Source organism: Gobio gobio (genome assembly GCF_949357685.1).
Source record: "Gobio gobio genome assembly, chromosome: 13".
NCBI classification, from domain to species: Eukaryota; Metazoa; Chordata; class Actinopteri; order Cypriniformes; family Gobionidae; genus Gobio; species Gobio gobio.
Window position 1 is genome coordinate 36846830 of NC_137106.1, and position 26857 is coordinate 36873686.

Sequence of the window (26857 nt, forward strand, 5' to 3'; positions counted from 1 at the left end):
TAATACATAAATTATTATATAACTTCCCAATATAAATAAGCACCATTTTGGTCTGGATGCTGAACTCAATTTCAGTCTAATTTCATACATTAAGCAAAATGTACATTAAAGAATGGATGGATCTTACCTTGACAAAGCTGGAAGAGGTTTGAATACACCTCTTTGTCACCTGCTGTATATCAACCATGATCCCTCCTGGAAATATGCATTTGCTCATGGGAGTTGTGAGCAAGGTAAAAACCATTAGTAGATAATTACCATGATAATTATTCTGTAATTCTCTGAAGTCTGTATCAAATGTCAAATGAAACACTTCTGAGTCTTCAAGGTATGTTTTTGGACAACAGACTGACGCATCGACCTGGGCTGTGTTTCCCAAAAGCATCATAAGCCTAAGTAGATCATATTAATATTTTGAGATTGCAGGCATTTTCTGATAATTATGCCCACGTATTTTAACTTGAGCATTGTTGTTTACATCTCATTTGTGTATTCAACATCAGAATTTGGCCAAATGCTAAGGGTAAATCTGAAACAAAATTTTAATAATAAAAAAAATCAAAAAGAATATTCACATCTTCAGTGTTTGTTATGAACCACAATGCCCAGAATCATAAATGTAAATGGGATTATTAAAACATTGACTTACACACATTTTGTGCACATTTTTATTGACTTAAAAAGACATATCCATTTCTTTTACAAAGGTAAGAGAGCACTGATCTATAGCATATAAAAAAATAAGTATTTTACAGACAGTTCGCAGACTAACAAAAGGAATACATTTTACATATGTACAATAGCCAAGAAATGTTATACAAGCCAATATACAGACTTTTGGACAAGCTAACTACTAATTTACAAAATAAACCAGTGTAACATCAAATATACAAAAGAACATACTCAAGGAACAGCGAGACATGGCATCTAATTTTATGAAGCCTTTTAAATGTTCCTATGTAGTTTTTCCTTTACCAGTCTTGTCTAAATCTAAAGCAAAACAATTGCATAGTGATAGCTAAGCTCAAACTGAGGGAGCTCTTGAAGTTAACCACCTCACTGGATGTGTGACAATAGCATTAAAACCCTTTGAAATGCTTCAGACATTGTAAATTATGTTGCTGTTGAGGTGGGGAATATGGTGAAGTAAGAGTAGGTTCGCAACTTAAGCATTCAAAAGCGATAAAATGACTGTACTCAAACTTCACAGATTACTTCCTTAACAAACAAAAATACAAAAAAAGGGAAGAAAGTGGATACACTATATACTTCGTTAATTCCCAAGTTCCTAATACTACTGCTACAGGTTGAGTATTCCCTAACAAGAAACCTTTCTGCGTCCCAATATGCATCCCATATTGAAGAACCTTTTGAAAGGCACTGTACATGTATATAAGCTAGCTTTTCTGTAACAAGAACATAGCCTCTTTGTAGTGAATTTAACATCTATTATTGCTTTAACATGCATTCATGTAATGCGTTTAATAGACAGTGGTTTAGATTTCAGCGAGATGCAAAGACAATGACATTTTTGTAATCTCATTAGCAGATAAACTCACAGATGAAATGGCTTTACTGTTAAAAGTCACTGGGCAAACTCAATTATTCCTATAAAGGTCACCCTAATCATCCCACAAAATCCCCAGCACAAACAATTAAAATCAGCTTGACCTTCATGGTGCTAAGGGAGAAACAGTCCTATGTTTAATGATTAAGTAAACTATTTATTTGATTTTTTTTTAACAAACTCCAATGGGAAAGAAACCACATGCTCCAATATGGAGGTTAGGATGAGTTAACAGCTTTCACAACTATTGCCACAAAGAGTGGATACACAATCGCTGGCAAAATCCCACAGAGAATCTTTCTGGTCAAGTAGGTTGAGTATTGAAAAGCAACAAAAATGTCAAATCAACAAAACGTCTTTGGATACCCCAGAGGCACAACAGGTGGTGCCCACAGCAGCAGGACTTACACAGCAAACAACAAAATAAATACATTTAAAAAAACTTCTGTTTTGTACATAAGTTAAACGTGAGCAGCAGCTGTACCTGATTAATTGACTGGTAGATCACATTTGTGGTCCATGAACATCTTGCTCATTTGAGTCCGGTTTGAGAACCGAAGAGCCAGTCACCTTATTTACAACATCTTGGGGCTTTAACCCTAGAGGAACCAGTTTAGGCATAGGCCGCCATGGCACATTGGTCCCTTCATTGGCAGATTGACCCGATGCAGTTTCACATGCAGCCTTCATGTGCAACAGAGGTGGCGGAGTAGGAGCATCACCTTTAATATTGCATGTTGGGGCATTCGGACTGTGAACGTTTGTTGATGGTGCAACTCCAGATTCAGATGAAACCGAAGGTGAATCTGACCCAAAGATAACTTTGACCAGGTCATCCACTTTGGGTGGGATATCAATGTCATCTTTAGAGTCTGGAGACATCAGATCTTCATCTAGAGTTAGGAACAAGGGACTGAGAGCACGATCATCATCCTGTTCTGCATCTACCTGCTTGTCGGAACATGGCTGTACCTCGCCTGGCACAACAATTCTCTGATCTTCATCTTCATTACTCAGCTGCTGACTAAGAAGAACAAGTTCGTCTAGCAAAGACAGCAGATTTTCATCCTCAGGATCGTTGCTGTCATCCGAACCCTTCTTCTCCAGTCCTTCTTGGTTGGATGAAGTAACAGATGCACTGATCTCATCTCCTCCTGCAGGCTGTTTGGAGACATCCTTGGGTTGAGGATCATTAACAACCACACTTTCCTCCAAATTAGGAATTTTACCATCGGGGGGATTCTGCTGATTCTCCACAGGTGCAGGGACAGATACTGGCTGTGCCTGGACAACAGATGCATCTTCCACAACTTTCTGTGGTATTGCCAGATTCTCCACCGGTGGAACCAGAGAAATAACATTGGTGATGTTTGGAAGGTTGGCACAATCCACTGAAAATAATACATTGAAAAATAAATTATCCATATGAATATCACTGAACAATGTAGGCAACGATTCAATATGACTGAGGAAACTCACCTTGAGTGTTAAAATGAACAGGACTGTTTGTAATTTTAATAAAATGAGGCTGCAATACTGGAAGAGGATTTTCCACTCCAAGCGGGTGAGATATTGCAGGAACTATTGAAACAGATGCTACACCTAGATAAGAGAAAAGAATACAAAACAAACACGAATGCTTGTTATCTAATCACTTACTTCCTATACAACATTTTGAAACATCATTGACCTATTCAGAGACAAACCTGGTGTGGATGATTGCTGTGTCCGTACTGAGGTTATGCCAATCGGTTGAAGTGGGTTGCTTATGGTTATGATTTGATTGCATGGAACCATGGTATTCATCAGAGGGAATACTTGAGGTATACACACTGAACAAAAAAACAACAGACATCGAAAAGTATGAACCTCCAAAAATCAGTTTTGACCAAGTCTAGATGGCACAAGTATGTAAATGTTTTCTTCTTGGACTAACCGTTAGTTAAAAGAGGCTCTTTAACCGGAGATCCTTGCATCACCTGGGATGAAGCACGGGACAGAATGTTTGGCCGCATTCTCTCGCGTGGTACTGGGTTATGTTTTACAGGACTTGGGACGGAGACAAGTTTCTTTTGTGGACTGGAGTTAAGGGATGGCTGAGTAGGTTTAGGCGTGCTACCTTGCTCTTTATCCTGAGTTTTAAGGGTGTTTTTGCTACTATCAAGGCATGTAGGTTTTGAGGTCGGAGCGGATTTCGAAAGACTTTCAGTCTCTTCCAGGCTTTTTTGTTTTTTAATACTTAAGTCTATCGGTTTGGAGGGAGAATAGGTGGGTTTTGGAACATCTTTTACTTTGTTCTGGAATGCCAAACCTTTCTGTTTACTATTAAGATAAACTAGTTTAGGTTTGGGTTTAGATTTGGACGTTGCCTGGGACTTCATCTCTTTTGCTTTAGCTTGGGCCTCCAGGGCGTTTTGTTTAGTAATAATTTCACCAAGCTTCTGGCTGATGGACTCTTTACTCTTGTCTGTGGACAAAAATAGATGCAACCTTTGTTAGCAAAACAGATATTCACACATTCAAAATATATAATTTTATATAAAAATATATAAATTAAACATCCCCATAACTCCTTGTAAATCCTATAAGCAAATAGTCTTACATAAATCCCACACACTGCAATAAATTGCAAATCATATTTTAATGCACCGTTTAGGTCATGTGACCATCAGGATGGTTGCATAACTGAAATGTTGCATTAAAATATGATTTGCAAGCGTGCAGGATTACTAAATTTATATAAAAATGTTGCTGATCTTTTTTAACAGCTTGGATGTATGAAAAAACAAAAACAAATCCCAACTAGTGAACAGCCTTACCACACAATAGTGAAAGTGTCTGTAAGTAACGCTCCCTCTTAATTTGCAGTTTCTCTTTTCTTTTTATTAAGTGGTCCTCCTGCTTAACCAGAGACTCAATCTCTTTTTGAGCCTTGAAATAAGAGAGAAAACGTGTCAAAACAGTAAAACAAAATTTTCAGTGCAATTACAAGCATAAACTGTAGCAAAACCAACAACAAACCTTTGTGAGGATGCTCATCCTGGAAGCTTCAAGACTTTTCGAGGGCTTTCCTAGTGTTGACTGGAGTGTAACAAATAACTCTTTGATTGTGTGGCGCCTCTTTCTCTCCAACCTCACTCTCTGCACAAAGAAGTTATATAATACAATTCATGAAATATAAAAACTATGTTGCACATGTATGTCACAAAATACATAGAAAGGGTTGGGTCAGTCATTTGAAAAAAAAAATTAAAAAAATGGAATGCATATGGAATGGAGAGGACAGAACTTACCCTGACCTTCACTTCTAAGCTTTCATCTTGAATGGGCTTCTGGTTACTGTAAGAACAAAAAGTAATTTCGTAGATTTTTCGATAAATTTTCTTAGGCAAAGCATCTATTTCCAGATGCTTTCATAGTGTAGATGCAGATCAGGTCAAATACCAAAACAACACATAAAAATAAGGCAAACTACACTTCATTACCTATGATGTTGAGACCGTCTTATTGCAGAGGCCCTAAATTTCGCGATACTGTTTTCCTCTGCAGACTCAACAGTCTCAATATCAACCACCACCTCAGCAAAATCTTTCATCTCAGAGTCCAAACCATCTGTATCCTCCATCCTCTCCTCCTTATCAGAACCCTGGAAAAAAGCAACCAAAAAAAAAACATGTAGCCTGAATAAGCAATATAGCAGTTTAAATGGCTACACAAATTCAGTCAGAAAAGGTCAAAAGAATCAATTATATGAAGCTCTTACACTCAAACTAAATGCATCTTCTCTGTCATCATCAATGTACATGTCAGAGTCATCAGTTAATTCGGTTTCATCTGAATCAATCTCTTCCTCTTCGGGATCTGCTGCTTTGTCAAAATCTGTTTCTTTCACATTGGGATTTTCTCTGTAACCAGCTTCATCCAAACTCAAATGTTTCAGAGCTCCATGCTCATTATGTGAAGGGGCTGAATCATTTGGAGAGGTGGCAGCAGAAGATAAACGCTCGGATACATTTTCTGCTAGTCGTTCAGAACCATCACAGCTATTTTGTTTAGGAAGATCCATCTCAGACTGCTTATGGACCTGACCGATTGGCCCCTCCTTTGAAAGTGAGCTAACAGAAACAGTGGTCTCAGACTTAGTGGACTCTTTGTTCGGTAGTGTTGAACTTGCATGTTCTAACAATGTAAAGCCACTCTTTGAGAGGACAGGGGAGGAAGTTGGATTGATAATTCCAGTGTCTTGAACAGGACTTGGTGAGAGAATTCTTAATGTGCAAGTGCCAGATTGTCCCAGAAAACCTGGGACAACTTTAAGGGTAGAAGGAAGGCTGCCCATTGAGACCGACTTGGATGTAGTGAGTGTGACTGGCTTGCCACTTATAGATGAAGATGTAGAGACAGGTACAGTGACAGTAGGCTTTGTCTGCATTTGCGTTGCTGGGCTGGAAGATGTGACTATGGTGGCACTGCCACTCTTAGGCTTATTCAGAGTGATTCCAGCTGGTGCATGCAAACGGATAAAGGTTGCTGTGGGAAAAACAGAGGCATAATTAATATTATGTCTTTTGGGGATAATCTTTTGGGGATAAGCACACATTTGTTTTGCTATTTTCACTAAACAAGTTTATCAACTCTTTTTGAAAAGAAAAAAAAAAAAATTCATTAAGACCATGCTGCATTAAATATAACCACATGGATAGATATTGATATTAAACATTGCTTGCCGAAACTAGGAATTTAAATGGTATTTCGAAAACACTTGAAAATTCTGTAACCATGCCTTAAGGATCCCTGTGAAGTTTGCACCCCCTATTAGTTTATATTTTGTACACAATGGTTAAATGTGCTCATATTTTATTTTTTAAATGAATGGAATTTAATTTTGGCAACACTATTTTAGTGTCAAAGCATTACTATAGTAATAACTATAAATTATGCATAATTACATGGAACTAACCCTAAACCAAACCCTAGTCCTAACCCTATAGTAAGTACATGTAGTTACATAATATTACTCAGTACTTGCAGTGTAACAGACACCTTAAAATAAAGGGTTACACTTTATTTTAAAGGTGTCAATGTTACAGTGTAATTATACATTTAAGTACTGAGTAATATTGATTAACGACATGTACGTATTATAGGGTTAGGGTAGGATTAGGATTTGGTTGAGGGTTAGCTGCATGTAATTACACATAATTTACTGTTATTACTATGGTAAGGTCATGTAACATATGTAACAAGAACTCTGTAAAATAAAGTGTTACCAAATAAAGTGTAACCTTAATTTCCATCCTTTGTATTAAAAATTATACAAAGTAATAATGTAGATGACATGAATTTCTCAAAGTCAGCCATAATTATTTTCTGCGACTCGACTACGGCTACTTTATTTTTATCTACTGGGGTGCTCAGCAATTTCTTAACAGCTTAAATCTACATTTTATAATAGCTTTACTTTAGTTATAATTATATATCTATATAGGTTTACCAGAAACAGGTAATAAGGTATTCCAGAACCACTTACGTTGGCCTTGAGAAAGGAGGTTGGGTTTGATGGCTTTAATTTGACTTAGAGGCACCAACTGCATGAGTTGGCCATTAGGATTGCGGTACAATGTGTTGCCATCAGCCGTCTTTATCACCTGAAGCAGCATCTTTTGGCCTGGGGTCTGTGGGGGACGAGTCTGTGTGACAGGCTTTGTAATCCGAGGACCACTATTAGGGAGGCCTGTATTACGGGGCATAACTGTGATCAAAACAGTCTTTTTCCCAGGAGTGGTCGATCCAGGTGAAGAGACGGTAGTTGTTGCCGTTAGACCAGACCCACCTGAAAATAGGGAAAAGATTCATTATAGCAACTTAAATGTTCAACTTGTGGCTTTGTGAAATAATTCAAGGACAGTGTGAAACAAAGTCAGTAGACCCAAAGCACCAAACTAGCCCATAAAGAGAATGATGATGGTGACAGATTATGTTCACAACAGCAAGCTGCTAAAATCCCCATGTAGTATAAGGAGCATTCACACTGACATTGATTAAATGGCTGCATTTCCATTGGTAGTTGGCACATTATGTCACTGTGCATTTATCAGGTGCATCGCAAATGGTCTCTTGATGCTTATATGGCCACATATTACCAGTTCTTTTAAAATGTCTGACCTCTGATTTCTTTGTTTTGAACATTACAATTTAAATCAAACTATGTTTAACAATGACCATACATTTTACAATGCTGAATCCAGAGACGTCAAAACATATATTATTTCCTTCACCACTGTAAACAGTGTCACGCATCTTTACATCTCGGTCTGCAAACAGGACAGATCTAACATTAAGATATAATGCGTAATGTCAAAATCAATGGTGGTGGAGCTCAGGATTGCATTAAGCACATGGCTGATTTACAACCTACAATAATAGACAGTCACAAATTATGATCAATTTTAGATGATAATGGGAAGGGTAGACAAAACAAGAAGAACAATGAAAGTAACTCAGCATCTTTCTTTGAAGCAACAGCAAACTCTAAAAATCACAAGAACAGACCCATATGAAGGCCAAGTATGTTAAATTCTCCCAGATGCAGCATGACTAAGGGTTTGTTGGAGAGGGAAGCACAGACACACAATGGCAAACCAAGGAAGCCAGGCTTACCCAGAGGCAGGCTGGGTGATTTAGTGAGGATGTTGATGGCAGGGGCTTGGACTTTTGATACAGTGGGAAAACTGGCGCTACCTGTGGAGTCTGAAGGCTCAGAAACCTGGGTTATCAAGCCTGCTTTAAGAGGAGAAAGAGCCACCCCTGGGGCACCAGCCTCTCTGCCAATCATGGAAGAGGGGATGACAATTTTTGGAACAGAAGGTTGTAATTCTGAGGTGCTACTGTCAGGAAGATTTTGAGAGTTGATGTGGTTGACCACAAACTGGGTGAAGACCTTTCCCACTGGGGGCTTGGTCACTGTGCAAAAAACAAATTAAGGAGCAGGTTAAGTCTGCCACTTAAGTTATGCACATATTTACATGCAGTACAGCTGCACAAATGTAACAGTGGTACACACTGCTTAATATACTGGACGTCTACTATTTTGGTCAATACACTTGAGAGCAAAATGTCTGGAGGTGAACACTGTAAACCTTTCCATGACTTACCTACAGACTCGATGATGGGTGTGGTTGTAGAAGTAGATGTGCTGGTAACTGTGGTTACTGTGGCAACAGTAGAAACTGGAATGGATGTAATAGAGGGCTTTGTAATGGGCTTTGTAATAGTCAATGTTGTTGGACATATTCTCCCAGTGATGTAAGCTGCCAGTCTGTTGGCAGGATGCAAAGCTCCCATCTGCCCCAACTCTAACTTGGCTTGTGGGTATGGCTTTCCATTGACCTGCGAGAACAATTGATCACAATTTTTAAAAAAGGACCGTTTCTAATCCATTCAAAAATAAATCACACCTTAAAATACAAAGACATGTCTTACTAAAGAGTAGACTTTACTACTCTTAAAGTCAGCAAAAAAGATGTTGGCAACCCATTTTAGTTCTGTATTGTGTTTAAGAAAACAATTTAGGACAAGACTTTATTATTTGGGAATTGAATGAAATGTGAAAAGTGAGCATTCCATGCAAGAAAGGAGCATGTCCTGCCCATGCATCTTGGGTGATGTCAGATAAAAAGAAATGTAATTTCAGGTGGAGTAATGTTATTTTGATGAAGACATTTGAATTATATACACTGATGAATTGTGCACAAGACGGCCATACATAAATTAAGTAAATGTCAATTTTTATAAGTTGACCAAGTTAGTTTATGATATTTTGTATTCCTAAATAAATCAAAATGTTTTTTCCAGGTAATTGCACGCATACCATTATTCGGCCTGGGGCATCGGGTGCTTTTTTCTCAGCCTTGAGCAAGCCTGCAGGGCAACACTTTGAGAGGAAGGGCAGACCTTTCACCTCACTTTTCTCTACATGCTTTTTAAGTTCAGCTTCCTTTTGTGTAACCTTCTCATCTTCTGTTTTCTTCTCCACAGGTCGAGAGATGGTGACTTTATATGTATCGACAAAACCATCCTCTGTCTCTTGTAGAGTCTTGGAGACTGGCTCAATAAAGTACTTGCCAATCCAGAAAGGATGCTTCAAACGATCCTGAGCCATGTGCTCACACACTATGCGCATAATGTAATTTCTGATGTCTGTACTAGCCCAACTGCATTCGGATATGATTTCAAGGCGTTTTGCAGGACCAGACAAATTAAGAGGTACAAGCTCCCCCTCCTCAATATCTGTGAGCAAAAGGGAAAAGAGGGAGATTTCAATTTAAGGACCAGCTTTATAAAACATTTTAAAGTCCTTTGAACCTGTAATATGGTGTTTGGTGATAAACTATGGTTACAAGAGCTATTAAAGCGTTAGTTCAGCCAAAGATGAAAATACTGTCATTAAATACTCACCCTCATGTCAATCGAAACCTGCAAGACATTCATTTATCTTCGGAACACAAATTAAGCTCTTTTTAATGAAATCTGAGAGCTTTCTGACCCTACATTGAAAGCCCCTGCAACTAACACTTTCAAGCCCCTGAAAGGTAGTAAAGACATCATAAAAGTAATCCATGTGACTCCAGTGAAGATTCATATTTTGTAAATAAAGAGCTCACACCACTTCATATTGGATTACTCTAATGATATCTTTACTAAGTTTCTGGGGCTTGAAAGTGGTGGTTGCGTAGGCTGTCAATGGAGGGACAGAATGCGCTCAGATTTCATTAAAAAGCTGTGTACTGAAGATGAACAAAAGTTTTACGGGTTTGGAATGACATAAGTGCTTATAAAAAAATTAATGGAAAAAAAAATTCTTTTGGGTGGAACAACCAACTAATAATCTGTAAAGGAAAACTGACCTTGTGTAGAGACCTGTGAGATGTGGTGTTGGTCAACCTGGCAAAAGTACAAGAGAATACAATGTAAACTTTTTCACTTTGTTTTAACCAGAAAATATGCCATCCTTCATGTAGAAATCTCACCGTTTTTTGTTTATCCTGGCACCTGGAGTAAAACGGTCGCGAACGAGCACATGTCAGTGTGCTCTCCATATTGTCCTTAATCATATTCAAATTTTTCTCTTCCACCTGAATACAGTGAGGAAATATTTAAGATATCCAAGTGTACACATCAACAAACTTATGAAACAACAATGATTTGATAACAGAAAAAAAGCTAATAAAATAATAAACCCATTAAAAGCACATTTAATTAACTGTGATTAGATGTTATGATTGCAATGCATTATAAAACGATCAGTCTCACCGGTTTTTGTTTTAAAGGACTGAAAAAGCTTTCCAGGTCGTGTTGAAGCTCTTGAGACAAGAGTGCTGGAGAAGGAGCTCTTGGACCAAGAGGAGAGAAAAGAACTTCTGAATCAGAACCATCTCTTTTTCGATCCCATAATGTACTCACACGCTTTGCCGGTTCAGGAGCTTTCTCTGGATCTGTCAGAACTGCAGGAGATGGGCAAGGTAATTCAATACAAATTGTTTCAAAGCAGCTCTTCAAGCAATACAAGCATATTGGGAAGATATAGGAATATTACGATAAAATAATAATAGTGGTCAAATGTTAGTTATAACAATGGTATTGCAATAAATTGCTATTGAATAGACTGACCATAAGATTTTCTCTTTTTGTTTTTCTTCTTCCATTTAGCCTTGTTCTCCTCTGACACTCCTTGAGGTTCAGTCTCATCTGCTGTACTTTCTTCCTGTTTGGGGGTCTTCAGTGCAACAACTTTGCGTCGCAGGCAGCTACAGCCCAACATGCACTGTGGTTTTCCACAGTGATGATGTCGCCTCAAGTGCACCAGACTGGCACACACGCATCCAAGCCTACAGAATACATTGAGGCAGGGTGGTGCACGTCGTCTTATAATTCTGATAGCATCAGGGTTTCCTTTTGATACCCCCTTAAAACCGAGAAAAAGAGACAAGGAAGAGTGTAAGGTGTTTTGGAGAACCTTATCCCATTATTCACTTCTGTTGTTAATGGCAATCCCTGCACAACCCAATATCTGTCCTAACAAACTACACATTAAGAGGATCCTCATTTTGACTTTTACCTCAGCGGTGACAAGAGTGGCTAGTGCGATGGCTGCCCTTTCTTCTGTAATATAGGTACGATGTCTGCCTTCCCACACTGCTCCATCTTCCACATCCATCAGCTTCACCAGAGTCTTAGGCAAACCTGTACTACGTCCACCTGTGCAGCTCGATTGTGTGGATCCAGAAACTTCAACCATGGGACTCTTATTAGAGGCTACTATTGCAGTAGTCTCTACAGCAGGCTTTTCAGGACTCAAACTGTTGGATTCCTTCTTTTGTTTATATTTCTTGCTCTGTTGTTTTTCTGGCTTTTTCAAGCACAAATCAGGTTTCTTTACACTAAAGACTGGTTTTATTTGCTTTCCTGCACATGTCTTTAAAGCTTTTTTGGATTTTAAAGGTTTTTTCTCTTTGGATTTGAATGTTGGCTTGACTTTATTGGATGTTGTGGATAAGGTAGCAGGTACTTGTTTCTTAAGTACACTATCCAGGGTACGAACGTAGCTAGTGCTCTTAGTGGGCAGCTGGTATGCTACAGGCGTAGCATCAGTCTGTGATAAGTTAGCAGCTCGTTCGTCGATTAGTTTGCCCTCGCTAGCCAGGTACTCATCCAACATGTCACTACAAAATGCAGAGAGGTTCTTCTGCCCTCCATCTGTGCTTGACACACCTGCAAATAAAATGTAATGCAAAATCACATTCTTTTAGCAGCAGTATCATATCAACATTTCAAATTACAGTTAATATCGTATCAAAGAGTATATTCTTGAAATGAAATATTCATAAAATAGAATACCTTCAGCAAGAGATCCTGATCCAACAAACTTGTCTCTCCAACCTTTAATTTTGGTGACGTCAGTGGTTTTTCCTGTCCTTGAAACAAACTGGACTACAGAGGGGAAAAAAGCATTAATGACCATGAAAACCTGCTTATTGTTTGTTGTTGTTATTATTATTATTATTAAAATTAATAAGATCTGTTACCTTGAGATGATGCTGAACTTTCTTCGGATGAGAGAACACTCGAAGGAGTTGGGGGAATGGGTAATTGCACACCCAGATATTGCAGGTCAATTTCCAGGGTACGGTCAAGCAGACTCAACTTCAATCCAACTATGAAGAATTAAAAAAAAAACATTATTGTAATGTTGTACATTGTGTTGTTACATAATTGTGAGATTCATAGAGAATTACAGAATCAAAAACCTTCTTGCAGCACTGGATGAATGACCTGTCTGTGCTTCATGACTTTCAGATCACATAAAAGGGTTCTCTCTAGCACTTCAAACTTTTCCTGTATATTTTCATCACTGCCTGTTTAAAGAAAAACAATAATAAAGTAAAATAAAATGCATTGTAGGTGATTTCAAAGTGGTTCTTTAAAATTAACCATGGTGAGGTATTCAATTCTTACCGTCTGGATACTCTGTGGTTTTTTGTGCAGTCTCCGTTTTGGTATCATCTCCAAGGTGAATCTCAAGCGCTTTCTATTTCAGGATTAAAGTGTTCAGACAAAAACATATTGTCATAACTATATATATGGTGTTCTGTAGATGTTACATACAGCAGGTCAATTTTTTTTAAAAGTTGTAAAGCAAATACATCAAAAGTAGTGCATTAATTAAAATAATAATAATCCAATTCTTCTAATGCCAAAAAATATATATTTTTAAGAAAAGCAGACCATTTTACTAAAAAGAAACTCCCCACCCACAGTCACACTCAAATACATTAAATTATTTAATTTGTATAATCAAATACAGCATATATTGAAAACACATTCACTCAGGTTTGATGTCAAGATCAACCATTTACAAGAAAACAGGAGGAAATTACTTAATCGACACCATGGTTGGTGCAATCATTATATGGATGTTTTGGAATAACAACTACATTTTCCTTTTTGTGTAGTCATTTCCTTTAAAGTGTCCCTTATACGTTCTAAAGTTACCAGAGATGTTATTTGTGTTACCTTTGACATGAAGGAGACAAACAACTGGCCATCGACATCCTCCAGGCTGGGCTGCATTGGGACAGATACAGGTCCTTCAAACACCTCATCTTCTTCACTGAACTTCAATTTTCCAATTTTTTTCTGTTTTGCCTTAGTCTTCTTGAAAGTGCGTCCATGAGAGGATTGTTTAGTTGGTTCAGGGACAATGGGATCAGAAACAGTGGTCTCACAACCAACAGCTGACTGCAAGTCATTAAGAGGGCCTGGTCTATCAGAAAACTGACTTTGAGAAAAGTCAATTGTTCCTTTGGGATCTTGTGGCCCATCGGGGACACTTGGTGACAATGAATCTCTAGAAGTTACATTTCCATCCAGTGGGCTTTCTGGAACAAAATCATAGATCATTCTGGGAGGCAAAGGCTTGTCATTGAATAGACCTAATGGGAAAAGGTCAGGAGAGGAAGAAGATGTGCAATTCAATAATCTTTCTGGAAATGAATCAAGGGTCTTTCTAGGAGGTACTGGTCTTTCACAGAATAGATTTGGTGGAAATGGGTCAGGAGAAGAAGGAGCTGGGCTGGGTAAGGAGAAGGCTGGGGAAGATGGGTCATCTAATGGCAAGGAAAGGGATTCTTCATGTGTGAACATAGTGTGTGGCTCAGGACAAGAACCCTTGGAACTGTCTAGGAGACTATCAGAAATGGATGCACTCTCAGCAACATCAGGCATTGAGGCAAGTTCCTGATAAGGAACAACATCATTGTCTGTACTAGATGGTACATCAAAAATGGATGTAGTGACAGAGGGGACAATTGGTGTGACATCAAATTCATTGTTAACTTCAGGTGTAGTAAGTAGGTCATGAACAGTGTCACATGTAAAGAGAGATGAAATGTCAGACTGAGACCTGAGTGTGTTGTCAAGATCTGGCACAGAAACAGTATCAGCATTATGGAACACACCAGACATACTGTCAGGTGTTGGGTCAGAATCAGGTTTGGAGGTAGAGGTAGTGTTGGGGGCACTCAAAGGATCACTGCCAACTGGGGAAGGTGAAAATCCATCAGATAATTGTGTTTCTGTTAGTACGGGAGATGCATTTGCTGATGAAGATGATAACGCAGTGGACAGAGATGTAATGTTAATTGCATCTGCTGTTGGTGTAACTTTTTGAGATATTGAGGTAAGTACTGGATGTGAATCTAAGTTAGTGGTAACACAAGGGATGGAAGACATCAAAGCAGATGATCTTTCAGGGGTTAAGACAGGTTCATGTGACTTTTCAGAGTCTAAGGATGAGCTGGGAGTGTCAGATTTTGGTGCAATAGGTCTTGTCTTAGACTTTCTCTGTTTAAGAAACTGAGCAAGGAGCGGTAGGGGTACACGTTCTGGCCGCTTATGTGGTAAGGTTTTCTTAGCATTTGCTTCAGACTTCCCCTCAGTGCCCAGAGAAGAAAGGGTCTCCATTCCGTTTTCATTCGTGCAAGGTACATTTTGGTCACTGGATAGCAATGTTATCTTGTCAGCTTTGTGTTTATCTATTTCTGTTTTAGTCTCATCTGTCTTTAAAAACTCTGTTTTTGAGGATGTGCATGTGCTTTCACATTTGTGGATGTCACCTACAACGGTTTCATCTTTATTGACAACTTGTAATATTTTTTCTGTGTTGGATGATATGTCCATCACCTCCTTTTGATCACTTGTTGTTTGCTGATCACTTGTTGTTTGCAGGTCCACACTATTTGTCTTGATATTCTCAAGCGATAACCTTTTGACTTTCACGTGAGCACCTTTAATGAAGTCTGAAAATGCCAATGACGATGGGCGCTTCTTACTACTGTCAGAAAAGGATAAGAAAATAAGACAGACATTTTTTTTTTTACATTTGTCAAAATTGGCAAACGTACAATATCTGAAGTTTTATATGCAGACTAGGGCCTAAAACACTATACAATTATGTGAATGCAAACACTTCGAGCTACAGCACACAACAGGAAAACATGTTTGTCATGCATGCATTCACACACTTGCATAGAGTTTGTAAATCTAATTCAAACTAAACAAAATTAGTGTGCTTCTATTTGACAAATGTGTTAACTCTACTTACCAGAAATTTTGAACATCTCTGTCTACAATAGGAGCATCACCATTAACAACTTTCTTTTCTCCGTTTGAAGGGCTGGGAACATCCTGATCCTTATTGACCTTTACAGCAGCATTTCTCTTCATAAACAGAGTTTTCAAATTATTCAAGGTTGTCATCTCCCTGCTTAGCTTGAGTTCACTCTCTGTTTCCTCAGTTGACATTCCATTCTTCGTCTTAGATGATCGGGCATTGACTGCATCCTCTCTGAAACCTTTGGCAAAGGGGTTGTAGTCAATTTTGAGCTGGGTGATGCGAAGGTTTTGATAGGCTGTGACTGCAAAGAACTCTGTCTGTGAAAAACTGAGAGTTATAACGTTGGGTCTGTCAACTTGAATGTCTTCAGTAGCTTTGTCTGCAGGTATGACATGAAGTCGAGGAAGGTATCGATGCATTGAGTGCAAAATAATAGGGTCCTCTTGGTCCAAGTTGTTGCAAAGTTTCAGTCTATAAAATGAAACCGGGTACTGCATCCAGTGTAGGCCAGAGGCAGGTGATTCTGGGTGTACAAACAAGCGTGAAACATGAGGCTCAGCCTTCCCATTGGTTTCCCATCCTTTCCCACTCCATTTGTACCTGTGGTTATCAACTGGAACAATATCCATTGCCAGCACGTAACTCTGGAAAGGTTCCATTCCAGAGAGACGAAAGCGGCAATAGGGGAACATTCTACGGCCTTGTTTGGTCAGAATCATCTCAGTCTGACACCTATAGAACTCATTCCACATACTGTTGTTGTCCAGTGTAACCGTGATGCCTTTACATCTAGCATCTGCAGGAAAGTGTTCTGACTGTGAGCTGTTGTTGGTGTCTGCAAATGTGGATGATGATGATGGATGGATGCCTGTTACAGCAGAGCCGATTGAAGGTTTCACCATTTTATTTGCCTCACTAATTGCAATCAGACTGCCCTTGTCTTTCCCAGTATCACCAGACTGCAACTGTTTGAGGACAACAAAGATGGAAGGTGGAGTGGTTGTGGGAGGTGCCAGTGTTGGGGCAGTCATGCCCTCTTCATTAAGCACCATTGTACCCTGCTTCTTTGTATCTGCCATGGGAGTTAAGAAGTCATCTGGATAGCTTCTGACCCTCTCACCTCAGGGTATTTCAGGTATACATCCTTAAAAAAACAAGACATACACCATATGGCATGGTCAAATCATATTTGACAGCTAGCAACTGTAAAGCTTAACATTCAAGTATTTTATAACAGTTTTTGTGTTACTCACTAGATTACTCAACTAGTAGTTAGTTGTATCACTGCCTGCCCCCTATGCATAAACTTGTCAGAGGATAATTTAATTCCATAAATGCATTACCTTGTCTGTTGTCACTGTTTACACCTTGCTAAAGAAATAAGTAGACTGGTGTGTAGTGTATGGTGCTTTGTGGACAAAAAAGTGGCTGTCCGTCATAGGCCTCTAAGCATTCCATTAGCCTCATGGTAATACTTGTGAGGACATCTATACAAATCTTAGACAAAGTATATCTTGGACATACTGGATAAGGGGTATTCAACTCTGCTCCTGGAAGGCCACCTTGCAACACAGTTTAGTCCTAACAAACTCTTTAAAGACTTCATGACACTTGAAAATTACAGGCAGGCAAAGGATTGGAACTTTGCATAAAAATGGCCATGCATGTGCAGTGTTGAGTACCTGTCCTAATCAGTCTACCTAAAAGGACAAATGATAAACGAAAAGCCTTGGTGTTTGGTTACAGTTGAGCCAAAAAGAACAGTAAACATATGGAGGTACATGCAACATTTACTGAAGATCTGTTGCCTAAAGAAGGGGAACTGATACAAGAAAATGTCATGGTACCTTGAACTTAAGTAATGTCCATGGCAACAAGAGCGCGTGTTGTGTGATTTGTTGTTGTGAACTGATCACAAATGGTCAGGACTAAATACAGGTGGAAACGGGGTCTAAAACATTTTGATTGAATCACTAAAAAGTAGTCAAAAACTCAGGTGACGGAAATGCTATCAGTCCTGAATGAGTCGTGGACTGCAGTGAACCATCGCCACCTCACATAACGTGATCTTTCTAGGATGTGTTGTAAAAAAATCACAGCAAATCACAGCAAAAAGCACAAAAAAAAAGAAGCAAAAAGCATATCATCAAATGCTATGGCTAAAATCTAAAGGGGAAAGAGAATCAAGTCAAAAATGTTAGTCTTTAAAAATAAGTCTTGTGGTATCTGTTCATTAAGTGTACATGTACACAATGAATAGAGGAGTGGTGGTAAAATGATGCATGCATATACTTGGGGAAACCTCTTTGGAAACCATTATTCTAGCAATTCCATTTGGTGCCAATAGTAATTTGGTGCCACTCAACCCAAAATATCATTACTTGGTTTTTAAGAAAAGATGATGTAATGGTCAGCTATATTGTTGTCAACAGTGTTAAAAGTAAAAAATATTAATCGGGTACAAAAGAGTGCTATTGTTTTTAATGTATATAATGTAATAAAACGGTCTCAAACTGAGAAGAAAAAAAAACTACAACAACAGTGAAGAGAAAAAAAAAGAAAAAAACAACTATATACATAGTCTTGAACAAGATATTAGATACTAAAGAAGGTGCACACCGTGCAGTATGCAGATAACAAGCTGACATTTTGCATTACATCTGCCACAAAACAAAACTTTCAAGAGTTATCAAAGGACAAACATAGCATAGGCTATAAGACACATTATAGCCGCGTTTCCACCGCAGGAACTTTCCCCAGGAACTAGGAACTTTGGGGTGGTACTCGGTGTGTTTCGACCACAGGAACCAGAGTCTAAATGAAGTTCCGGGTAAATATTTCCCCCTCCAAAAGGCCCTGCTCGCGAGGTGGTACTTTTTCAAAGTTCGGGAACTTACGGGGGTGGAACTTGTGCGCTGAACATGCTGATTGGTTGAGCTAACGCAGCATTTTATTTCAACCGGCAATTTTTAAATGTCTTTTGCGAGGTTCGTTCTTGCGCTCAGTAAATATCTGTCTTGCTCTTTCTGTCTGATGGCACGCGTTCGTCTCAGCAATCTCACGGTCAATGTCCGTAATAGCTGATAATAACATGCATTGTCTTATTTTAAATCTAGCTTTACAAGCTTTCAGAATACGCTTTAGTATCAGGGCTCGTCTCTTTTCCGCCATTTTGTTAATGACCTCTTTAGTAAACCAATACATAACCAGCAAAAGCAGCACAGCTTGAATCTCCTCCATACTTGTTATTGTTGCAGACAGTGTCGCGCAAAATGATTACTGCCAAAAATGATAGGAGCAGCCGCACGTAGTCCCACGTCTCTGGACTAATTAGCCTAATCTTCAGGGTACTTTAGACCGCAGTGGAAACGCAGACAGTAGCAGGTCTGGGGGGAAAAAAGTTCCTGGTACAAATTGTTCCGGGTAATTTCGGTGGAAACGGGGCTTATGTATAGGTATTTTGTCTTTTGTTAGATTAAATCAAAGCCTAGGATAAATATAAAGAATTATGTCAGGTTGCACCGAGTTTCATATATCAACCTGCAGACTCATTGATGCCACATTGTTCATTCTTGAAAAAGAGCATAAACCTTCATATGTAACTCGTCTATACAGAGATTTAAGTCAACGTTTTAAGGCCTGTACACACCGGGACGAATATCGCGCGCGCTTATCGCCAGTGTTTTTCGTGACGTTTTTCGGCGCGTCTTGAGTGTTCACACCCAAGCGATTTTCACTGGCGCTGCGCCGAGTGAACGTGCACATTCAGTAGATGCGCTCCCGGTACACAAGATGGTGCTGCGGCACTTTAAGCCTCTGACACTCGCTTGTCACACAGAAGTAGAAGAGAGACAATTTTTACGTGCTTGCCAAAACCATAGACATATGTATATGGACAAAAACATTCACACACTTTTTGCTAACTGGCAAGCAGCATTAGCAGTTCATCTTCTTCTTTGTCTACTTACTACTTCTTCGTCGTATCAATGTGTGCTCGGCAAGAGCGTTTTGTGCTTGAGCGCCACCAAGTCGTGTTTTACTGTCACTTCAGCAGCTCCAGGCACGTGAACAAAAGCGCTGATCTCATTGGTCAGACAGTTTTTTTACGCGCCGCGTCAAAATAAAAAAACGAACCAGAAGGGTTTTTTGTAAAAATGACGCTTTTACGCCTGGCGTTTTGCGCGTCGATGTGAACACTCACATTGGCGCCCATTGTTTAGTCCCGAGGCGTTAAACGTCGGCGATAAACGCGTGCGAAAATCGTCCCGGTGTGAACAGGCCTTTAGACTGTTACCTCAACTCAGCATTATATCTGAAATACCTGTGCAATATCCTTTGTCCTCCCTGTGACATGACACGGCCTGACTGTTCTGATACAGAATATTTTAATCTAGAAATTAAAAGTACTAAAACAGGACATTGATCATATGACCTCCTAAATGACTATTGAACGCATACTTTCACAAAACAAAAATTGATGGAGGGCTAAATCGCTTTCTGAAAGAATAATAAAAAATGCATGATGCATTACTCACTTAATGAATACCCTGCAAATACAGACTGAGCAAATTTATATAATTTATCAGGCCTATACTATACAGTGTAAGCATGTCAAGCGTTTAATTTGCTTAAAATTATGTTTCAATACAATTATTAGGTAATTAATGATAATAATAAAAACATAAGTACTAGCTTAGTAAGCTTTATAAAATCAATAAGGCCTTGAGGCTGTGCTGCATTGTGAATATAGTCACTCTATAGTCACTAGCTGCATGCACTTTAGCTGTGACTATATTAACAATAAAGCACAACCTCGTTCATGTTATGGTTAAAATATGACCATATTACAACTCATTATCTTTGTGTTGTGTAATTAAACTCACTACCCTTTTAGAATAAGCTCACCAAATTGTGGTTAATGCTAAGTTACCTCAAAGTCAAAGATGTGCTTAAAATATTGATTTGTTTACCCAAAGCTGGCATGCAGCAATCATTTAATGAACATGTTTTCTTCTTTCCAATCATTAGGGGCAACTCACATCATGTACTGCATAGTGCCAAATGGAAAGTGTTAAAAGGTGCGTTCACGCCATTTTGTAATTACCACAATTACGAGATTTCAACTTCTAAAAAGCAGTCATGTGCTCATAGAGCTCATAATTACAAATTGTAAGATGGGAATTTTCTGAGTGCTCCTACCTGTACCATGTGACTGCTTTACCATATGACCACTGAAGATTAATTTAGGCAAAAAAATGCATAATTCCAAAGCTGCGTTTAACTACACTTTTATACATACAATCGCAAACTTCCCTAATCACTTCGCCTCGGGGGAATCCCCGCCACCATTCTGAAGTGCGTTCAACTTCGCCAAGTGGGCAAGGGAAGTTTATTTGGACAGACTCTTGAGCCCTCAATTTTGTTTGAGGGAGCGAGGCTCTGTACCAAATGGCACACTTCATATGCACTTTCAGTCTTATGGACTTAAAATGGCTGCCGCGTGCGGATGTCTGTAACATAGACTGTAAAAAAAATATGGACGACGCGTCTTCACTACCTTCCACTGAAGAAAAGTGCAGCCGCCAACGTCCGAATATGGCGCTGACATCTTACGTTGATTTGGGACAGAGTGTGCGCAGCAGGGCTCTACGCTAACATTTTTCTTGAGGAGCACTTGTGCTCCTAATTTAAAAAAATTAGGAGCACAGTCAAAAATTTAGGAGCACTTTCTGATCAATAACACGCATTCCAATTATAACTTTCCCATTACAGGACTATCTTTGTCCCTTTAAATTAATGTCCAGGGGCATTTCTACCATTATAAGAGCAATGTTTTCTAATCTTATTAAAGGTGAACTATGCAGGATTTTTGCAGTAAAATATCCAGAAACCACTAGGCCAGTGTTATATATTTTGTTCAGTTGAGTACTTAGAATATCTGAAATGTTTCCAACTATTTGTAAATCGTGAGAAATTGCTATTTTAACCGAGGAACCGGGACGTGTGAGCTATGCGTGTGAGGGAGTCGCCTGTCGATTGCGTCATATCTGCGTCACCCTCGGTTTCCGGTTTTATTCAGTGAAACACTTTACTCTCACTGCAGTGTGAACAAGTGTCATAGCAGCCGCCGAGCGAACGTCATAACTTCCTTTTCAACACACTCAGATATATCTAATATGATAAACAGAGTTGCGTTACCTCATACTCATGATTGGAAAAGAGGAAGTGGCGCCGGCAACCGTGTCATAATAAAAGTCCCGCCGGCGATTATGCCATAATAACAGTTCCGCTCTTCAATCGCTCCTGCGGCCTTGCTCAGCTCCACAACACTCGGTCCTGCTCTGCTTCAGACTACAGTAATGTTAATAATCGCATCCATGAACATGATTTCTGCCCGAGTCCTATCCTGACTGTTTTCCACCGGCTGTGAGGTGAAAACCACATGTCCCAAGATTCTGCGCTCAAACGTGGCGTCATCAAACTACGCCTTTGTTTTGAACAGGCGACCTCTAGTGGACGGAAAAGTTACATAGTGTAGCTTTAAATATATGGATCATCTTGACAATTTCTTCAATTAAAATAGAATTTTTTTTTTTTAAATGTTAATTTAAACAATAAATTCAGTTAGAGCAATAAGACACAATCAGACTGTTTCCAATCTAATTAAATCAGCATCAAAAGATCCATCTTTGCACTGTAGAAGTGGCACAGCAGCTCTATCTGAAGTGGTGTTTAGACTGTTTAATGCAGCTCATGGGTAAATAATGTTGTATGAATGTTTTAAATATAAGTTTTTGAATTTAGAAATGGGTTATGTACAAGTTAAACTTTAAAAGTTTGATATTTTAAATAAAATGTTAATGCAAAGTATAAATATGAAAATTAAACCACCAGTAGGGGGCGTCAAGTCTTTGTGGGAGTCATTGATTCAATCTTTCAAATGCTGATTCATTCGAATCGATCCGCTTGGAGATGTGCAACAGTTCTGGTGTAGTTTTGATTTTCACGAAATAAACAGTATAGTGGCTAAAACGTTGTTACTTAACATCAGCTTGTCTATTGGACTTTTGTACAAAATAAGTATCACATTTGCAATCATGCCAACTCGGGAGCAATAGCAGTCCGTAACTTTTTGCGCTCTGGCGCTAATAAACCGAACTGCACGCGTCTTGCGGAAGAACATTGCAGCCGGAGCTACTTCTCTCTGTTTGTGTCTATGGCGAGAATATGAATGTAAATAGTCAGAATATAAACACTTATTATATGTGTACCGTAGTGATTCAGGGTAAGATAAAAACACGGTTTGGAAAATGGATTTATGATGTACTCTCATATATACATCTAGTAATTTTTAAACACGAGAAAAGTTGTGGACTGCAGCTGATAGCCTAAAGATTAAATCAAGAACTCATAGAGGGGCTTTTTTAAATTATTATTTATTAATTCATTTTTGGTGGCATTTTTGCCCCAAGCCCCCATTAATTTCCGACCTTGTTTATGATAATCCAAATGTGGTTTTTGTTCATTTGGATTTGGCTACAAATAAACATCAGCGCGAGGCATCTGGTAAGTGCGCATGGCTGCGTCACACCCGTTTCACCTGGTAAACAATCTGTGAAGTGTAGTCCGTTACACACGTTTTTTGCACATGCTCTGCTGACAGAAGGCATGACAAACAGTCGATCGCAGAACGAAACGTAACTGTTGCTCAGTCAGTGTTGATGCACTTTGGCAGTTGTAGTTTTTATTCCGATTGTATTATACCTCTATTCATGAGAATCGATCGGGTCACTCGCACCGGTGCGCCTAAATATTTTTTCACAGTCGCACGCAGTAATTTTCAGGCGCAAATTTCAGGCTCTACGGCTATGTAGAGCCCTGCGCAGCAGTAAAAGTGGACCGGAATCTGCGCAGTAGAGAGCAGGAAGTCGAAGCGTGATATCAAAAGCCACCCACACTCTCGCAGATGTAGAACAATTCATTATGTTGGTGTGAAATAAACAGTTATGGAAATGTAGAAATTAAAGCTACAGCTCCAATCTCCTCCCGAAAAAAGTCAGTTGGTACTTCACTCAGAGAAGCCGTCAATCATGATGTCAAAGCCCCGTTTTTATAGCATCAAATAACTAACTTATTTATAAAAAAACGAACACTTGAAATTAAAACTGCGTAATAAAAACTGCCTAAAATGACAGAAACCATCTTTGGGAAAAAATTATTTGAAGTGTATTTTGATTGTCTAGTTCGTCTCGCATCCCATTAGAATACATGGAGGGGCGGGGGTTATGAGCTATACTGGGACCAACCACCTGGGGGCGATCAAGATGTTTTGGCTTCACTTTTCAGGACAAGTGCGGCACATTTGGTCCGTTGAGTCCACAAGACCGTAGGATGTCCCATTTGTCATTTTAGGTTTCAGAAGTGTGCCGGTGCGAGCAGTCAAAGCGACATTACGTGGAAGTGCGGACTCATAGGGGTCGCAAGGGTTTAGGGTGCCATTTGGGACAGGGACTTCGGCCATGTCCCAAATGGCACCCTAAACCCTCACGGTCTTCCTCGGAGTCCGCACTTTCACGACGTAATGCCGCTTTGACTGCCAGGAAGAAGTCTGTTGCATAACCCGCACAAGTGCGGGCTCGGCAGAAGTGCGCACCAAGGGTGCATATTGACCTCAAAGGGGGCGCTCGCGAGCACCCTTCTGAGACCTAAAATGACAAATGGGACACCCTACGGTCTCGTGGACTTAACGGACACGCAGCGGCCATTGTAACTCCACAAGACCGAAAGTGTACATGAAGTGTGCCATTTGGGACAGGGCCAGAGTCTACTCAATATGTACACTTCAGACCACAATGCAACATGACTGTGACATCACAGCAGATCAAGCTTAATCTACCCCAACCCACACAACTAGTGTTATTCTGACATTTAACCGCATTAAATACTTGTAGCTCCCTTAAGCTGACTGTTAAGCTTATTGTATTGTTATTTTCGTATGTGTAATGTGTTATATGTAAACAACTCAAGAATAAATACAGGCCTATAGAATCGTGCGTAAAACAAAAAATCGAATAAATGATCTCCATTGCAGTTTCCAAGCAATAAAGGGCTTATGGTGATCCATTTAAACACATTCCGAGGGTTCTGCCAGTAGTGGGCACTGGTGCAATGCAAGCAATGACATACATCCAAGTAAGGGAAGTTAGCGAGGTGAGGCGATATGCGATATTCAAACTTGTATAAGGCTACTTGCATGACTCAGATCTTCATCCCATAGCATTATTTAAACATTTTCTAAGGTGGGCGTCACTCTACACGTTCCATTTATATGCGTACTCAAAGTTTCGTCTTTCGAGTAGACATATTTTAACATTTGATGCATTATTACATATGATTTACCACCTTCATATAAATAGTAATAATAAGTTATTATTTCTTAACAGAAGCACTAGAATGAGATGACGCCGTTTCGTAGCATAACCTTCTATGATCAATTATAACTGATAATCTATGTAAACTATGCAATTAAAACATTTTTTTAATATAATTTAGTGTTGTCTATGCAACGTCACATATTTTAATGCATAAAATAAAAATATGCACGTCAACACCATGACCACTTTAGCCACATAAAAAACATGTCCAATCCTTAATACATATCTACGATAATAAAAAACGAAATACCGTGAAGCATAACGTCAAAGGCATTTGTAATGCGACGTGCGTATGAATAGCGAAAAGGCGTACGTTTACTACAACAACATTACGAAACTGGCTATTTTACCTAATTCACAGGTGAGAAAACGTGGCAACCACCGGCGTACATAAATGTTATTTGCCCATTCAAAGTCAAAAAATTAGTTTCAGTCACCTTTTGTGCAACGGGCGTCGAGTTATATTCGTCGATGGCGCATGTCTCTAATAGGCCCGAGAACTAAAAGTTGGCGCGGATAGCGCGTGCACGTCGAAACATCTTGAATGGCGGGCGAAGCGCGCTGAGAGATGGTCAGCTCTGGCCACGAAGTAACAAGGAAAATCACCCTTGTACAGCGAACTTTTTCGATTACTGTAACAGACACAGCTGCATCCGGATTAGACGGTTACCTTTTGTCAATATGGAATGCATATTATGCATACTCTCTCTCCTGTCTTCGTTAATGTTGTTTTTTCTCTCTCTCCCTTCTCACATTATTACACCGTGCGTCTCACCCTCCGAGGTTTACATGCGTGCGGTGACGTCAGCACGTCGCTGCACAAAACATTGCACGCGCTCGTGGGACCACCGTGCGCAGGCGCTGCCTCTGAATGATGAGGCTCTTTGGTTGTATCACGCATGCGTTTACTTAACGCCTTTGTTTACGTCATGGCCGCCTCGATTCGCACTGCGTCGGGTTTTATTCGAATGACGAATGAGAGGAAAAAAAGAGTTGTTGCGTAAAATGTTTTCTTTTACCTCCGATTTGAAACAGCGAGCCACAAATGCATGGATTCATCATATATTCATCATAGGAATCATTTTGAGACAATGGGTGCTTTGTTCATGGTGATGCCAAGCCCTTCCCTTCAGTCACTGCCTTCAAAACCTTTATTACAATGCTCCATTGAACATGCTCTCCACTCGTTTGTCTGATGTTACTTGTTTTCGTTCTCAGAGGACAGTAATTGTATAATGGTTGAAGGTGTTTAACAAAGCCCAATAAAAATTAGGCTTTACATATGTCTTCCTTTTTGTCCGTGTCTTCTGGCTATGTAGCTACATTTCGGATTTTGCTGACCTGGAGACAACACTAGTATTTGGTGCATTGCACCAGAAAAATGTGACGGTAGCATGGACCTTCTCAATAATAATAATAAGATTATTAACTAAGTTATAAGAAGTAAGTCTTAATTACTGGATAAACTGAAGGGAATTTTCAATAGCTCCAATTAGAAGTGTTTCCAAATTATGATTTCATTATCAATCCTGTACACTTTCCTAGAATATTTTGACTTGGAGTGGACATGATTTAAAGAGCAATTTTGAAAATACGTAATATTGTTAAATGTTTTAGATTTTTGACCTCAGGTTAAGGTTAAATACTTTGTTGTCCCAGAGGGAAATTTGTCTTGGGCTCGGA

At 39.3% G+C, this 26857-nt stretch overlaps 1 protein-coding gene across 4 annotated transcripts; it reads right to left on the bottom strand.

Annotated features, from left to right (window-relative positions):
- Positions 1 to 648: 648 nt before the first annotated feature.
- On the bottom strand, positions 649 to 25974 carry mgaa (MAX dimerization protein MGA a). Of its 4 annotated transcripts, none has more exons than XM_079832301.1 (25): positions 25845 to 25974; positions 15729 to 16884; positions 13640 to 15458; positions 13082 to 13154; positions 12874 to 12981; positions 12652 to 12780; positions 12464 to 12556; positions 11685 to 12337; positions 11237 to 11531; positions 10880 to 11070; positions 10597 to 10701; positions 10474 to 10510; positions 9438 to 9856; positions 8722 to 8956; positions 8228 to 8530; positions 7098 to 7400; positions 5331 to 6097; positions 5053 to 5213; positions 4861 to 4906; positions 4589 to 4708; positions 4387 to 4498; positions 3504 to 4034; positions 3274 to 3399; positions 3047 to 3169; positions 649 to 2958 (listed from the first exon to the last, which is right to left on the bottom strand). In XM_079832301.1, the coding sequence occupies exons 2-25, from the start codon at positions 16817 to 16819 to the stop codon at positions 2072 to 2074; spliced, it is 8727 nt and encodes a 2908-aa protein (XP_079688427.1). In that variant the 5' UTR covers positions 16820 to 16884; positions 25845 to 25974; the 3' UTR covers positions 649 to 2071. The 4 variants fall into 4 exon arrangements, with proteins under 4 accessions (XP_079688427.1, XP_079688428.1, XP_079688429.1 ...); XM_079832302.1 differs by having other exon boundaries at positions 25612 to 25974; XM_079832303.1 differs by having other exon boundaries at positions 13640 to 15455; positions 25845 to 25969.
- Positions 25975 to 26857: the final 883 nt, after the last annotated feature.